General features: G+C 35.9%; 1 protein-coding gene across 4 annotated transcripts in view; it reads right to left on the bottom strand.

Moving 5' to 3' along the window:
• Window positions 1-36: 36 nt before the first annotated feature.
• The window catches only part of LOC106876744 (GATA zinc finger domain-containing protein 16), a 98,241-nt gene continuing 94,204 nt past the window's right edge, over window positions 37-4,073 (bottom strand). For 3 of the 4 annotated variants that reach the window (XM_052967947.1, XM_014925432.2, XM_052967948.1), the window contains one exon: window positions 37-2,209. In XM_052967947.1, the coding sequence (XP_052823907.1) occupies window positions 765-1,820 (1,056 nt within the window). In that variant the 5' untranslated portion in view covers window positions 1,821-2,209 and the 3' untranslated portion in view covers window positions 37-764. The remainder of the gene's footprint in view (window positions 2,210-4,073) is intronic. The other variant, XM_052967949.1, reaches the window with a different exon arrangement.

Raw genomic sequence — 4,073 nt, 5'->3', positions numbered from 1 at the left:
TATATATATATATATATATATATATATATATGCTTGTACGATCGCAAATGTACTTATATGCGTCTTTGATTGCCGACACTTAGGAAAACCTGGGAAAAGATTTTTAAACATGAAGAATCTCTGTGCATGTGTGTATACGCTGGAAGATCTATAAAAGTGTGTATATATTGGATCATTCATAAAAGTGTATATACAATACATTGGAACATTTTAAAATTCTGTATACAGAGCAACGTCTATTAAAATATGTATATATCCGAACATATTTAGAAGAAAGTATACATCACAATATATATATATATATATCAGCATACAACTTGAAAATATGTAAATATGTGTAGACATCATGACTGTCTGTAAATTGAGTTGAATATTTAAATGCTTGAGTACGTCTGGAAGTTTCGTAAATGCATGTGTAAACATCTGGAGCTTTGGTAAACACACCTGCACAGACCTGAAATCTTTGCAAATGCATTTATACACCCGGAACTCTTGGAGACACGTGTAAACGTCTGAAACTATTGTAACTGCATGTATACAGCTGGAACTCTTGCAGATGCGTGTGTATACATGCTAAATGTTTGTAGACACGTATAACATACAGCAAAACTGTTTGTATACATTTGAGGGTACCTGTAACGTAAATATCGACACACAACAGTATATGTGTATATATTTATGTGTATACATTAACGTGTATATATATATATGTGTGTGTGTGTGTGTGTGTGTGTGTTGTGTCTGTGATTTATAGTGACCAGGTGTTAAACCATGGCATAAGATAGCTGTCCGTTCATTTCTGATTGTTGGCTAGGACTATGTACAAGGGCGATAACTGTTTGTTGACTTTTCGCCTCTCTGGGGAGCGTTGGAGACAAACGTGCGTCTGTCCGCCACTGTGGATAAGGCAGAGGAGTGGATTGGGATGAAGGAATGGGCCGAGTGACTGGCATATTTTCCGAAATGTCTGCCAATGGACTCTGCGGTAGAGAACGGTGGTGGTGGTGATGGTGATGATGGTGATGATGATGATGGTTTGGATGCGGACCTCTCCGTTCCTCTTGATGTACATTTTGTAGCGCTAGCGAATGGGGCTGCTGTTGTTGTTGTTGTTGTTGTTGTTCGTCTGCAGCGATATTGGACGACGCCGATACAGAAGAAGGCAGTTTATTGCTATTATTGTTGTTGTTGTTGTTGTTATTGTTCTTGTTATTATTATTATTGTTGTTGTTGTTATTGTTTGATGACGATGACGACGATGAAGATTGACCGAAACTTGATGTCCCAGCCCAAAATGACGGTCCACCTCGCGGTGAATCACTGGTATTTAGCGCCAGATTTCTCTGCGCATGTGGCATGTTCGCACTAACGGGTTTTAGTAATGGAATGTCCTGCGGGAAACTGTGCTCAGACAACCTGTTCGGCAAGTAATGAGCGGATTTCGAACTTCGGAAACCGGAATCTTCAGAATCAGTAGAAGCCTGAGAAACCGGTCTGTCGAATTTATAATGTATTTCATGCAGTTCTGACATACCACTGTCATGATAAGTGGAGTAAATTATGCGCGCTGGTAACCTTTCGTCTCTCTGATCATTCGGGCGTGACCGATTATACTGAACTGGTGGCGGCGGAGGCAAGCCAGTTGGCGGTTTGGTCGAGCGTGAGTGATTTTGGTTGACTCGGTGTGGATCGTGTTTTTTTTTAGTAAACTTTTCTCGTAGATTATACTTGAACCAGCAGACCAGAAATAAAATAAACAATAAAACCGTTATGGTGGTTGGCAGAACAATTCCCAACCAAAATAAATATGTGTAGGTCATCTTCGAAGGCGTATGACCGAAAGTCGGTTACCGTGACGTAATAAAATTGAAAGAAAGGGAGATAGAGAGAAAGCGGGGAGAGAAGGAACGAAGATGTCGTAATGGAAATATACCAGCAGTGGTTTTAGCAGTAGTAGCGATAATAATAATAATAATAATAATAATAATAATAATAATAATAATAATAATAATAATAGTGATGATGGTGGTGGCAGTAATTGTAGCAGTGTAACCAAAGTAATAGTGGAAACAGCGTTGTGGTAGTGGTGTTGGTGTTGGTTAAAAATCAGGTGGAGACTACTGAGTCATTGTTTCATTGGTTGAAAAATATTTCCGTTGTGTTTTTATTTTTTACGTCATGCCAGGCTCCGTGGTGAAGAAGAATTTAACTGAAAAGAAAAGAAAAAGAAATGAGAAAAAAGTAATAAATACAACGAAAAAAACAAAAACAAAAAGGAAATATTTCTATATTTTGTAGTGCGACATTAGTGAAGAAATATGTTACTTCGTATAACAGATGAGAGATTTCTGGATAAATGAGTTTTACTTCCGGTTAATTAATATTTCGCTTTCTCATTAATGAGAAATAAAATGGCTTTAAATGATAGCCGTCGCCATCTTACATTCCAGTTTTGTTTCAATGTTAAAGCAGTTAATACTGAAAGTGTGTGTGTGTGTCCACGTTAAGGTATTATAGAGCAGTTAGCACTGAAAATGTATGTGTATGTTAAGGTAATGATAACGAGTTTTAAAATGGGCGGTGGTAGTGCAGGGTAAATATTTAATATGTGCTTAAGTAGTCAAGCTTTAATAATATTGTTTTTCATTCGACATATAACGGATTACTGACTGCCTACGAAGAGTGTGTGTGTATATGTCTGTGTGTGCATGCGCGCGCTTGTGTGTGTGTGTCTTTTTGTCTGTGCATCCCAACACAAACTGACAACCGATGTTGGTTTGTTTACGTCCCCGTAACTTAGCGGTTCGGCAAAAGAGAATCGATAACATAAGTACTAGGCTTTAAAAAAATTAATAAAAACGCAAGTGCCGGGGGCGATTCATTCTACTAACAACACCTCAAGGCGGCGCTCCAGCATAGCCGCAGTCTAATGACAGAAAGAAGTAAAAGACGAGATAAAAAAAGTGTTTTAGGTGTCCTGGTTTAATACTTCACTACATTATATTGCCAAATCACAGCGTAGCATTTTAAACAAAATTCAAACTTTTATCAGCTAAAGGCGGCCATATTGGTAATTACTAACACAATAAATTTTGAATCAGACATTTGTCAAGAGTGCACCTTAAATTGCCTAATGTGTATAAAATATTTAAATATAGCATAAGCTTTTATTAACCTTTGCAGTGTATTAAAAGGAACTGATAGGTAGCTTTTACTTCTACATTGTAGTGTGTATGTGATTTTATAAGCGTTCTTTCCTTACAATTGGGCCTATGTGTTTCGAGTTACTGTTTTTCGGAAGAAATTATCGGCTCAAATAGAATGAAAGCTTTATATATTTTTCATTAGACGAGTGACAGAATGAAATTCTAATTGAAAAACAAAAAAAAAGAAAAGAAAATGAAATTAAAATATTAAATAAGAAATGAAAAAAAAAGAGGGGAAAAGAGAAGACAAAAGAAGAAAAAAAGCGTGTTACCAAGAGAATCGAGATTATGCGGGGAAAGAGAGAGAGAGAGAAAAGATTGAGACGAGGGAAACAGAAAAAAAGTAGAGAAATATGAGGATGAAAGGATGACATTAAACGACAAGGGAAACAAGATCACACGAAAGAAGTGTAAGGAAGGACAAAGAGAAATTGGGAGGTGAAAAAAGCGAAAGTTGGAAGAACAAAATCTAAGGAAGAAAGAAAAACACGAAGAAAAAATGAGAGAAAATTTGAATTATTAACATAGATGGAAGAGAGTTGCCTTAAAATGGCTATTAAGATATTTGAAAATACTCAAAATGCGATGTCTATTAAATTATTCCCCACATCGACTAATTTAGTAAAAGAAAAAAAAATGTGGTAATATATTATGCAGATGCACACAATGGAATGAGTTTAAATGCAATCTCAAAATTATATAAAATAATACGTAGTAACTTAATTTGGCTATATAGTAATTCCTCTACTATCGCGGGTGTTACGTTCGAAAACCCACCGCGATAGGTAAAAATCCGCGAAGTAGAAACAGTACTGTACATATATATACATATATATATATATATATATATATATATATATATATATA

Source organism: Octopus bimaculoides, chromosome 5, assembly GCF_001194135.2.
Source record: "Octopus bimaculoides isolate UCB-OBI-ISO-001 chromosome 5, ASM119413v2, whole genome shotgun sequence".
NCBI lineage: Eukaryota > Metazoa > Mollusca > Cephalopoda > Octopoda > Octopodidae > Octopus > Octopus bimaculoides.
This window is presented reverse-complemented; position numbering and strand designations above follow the sequence as displayed.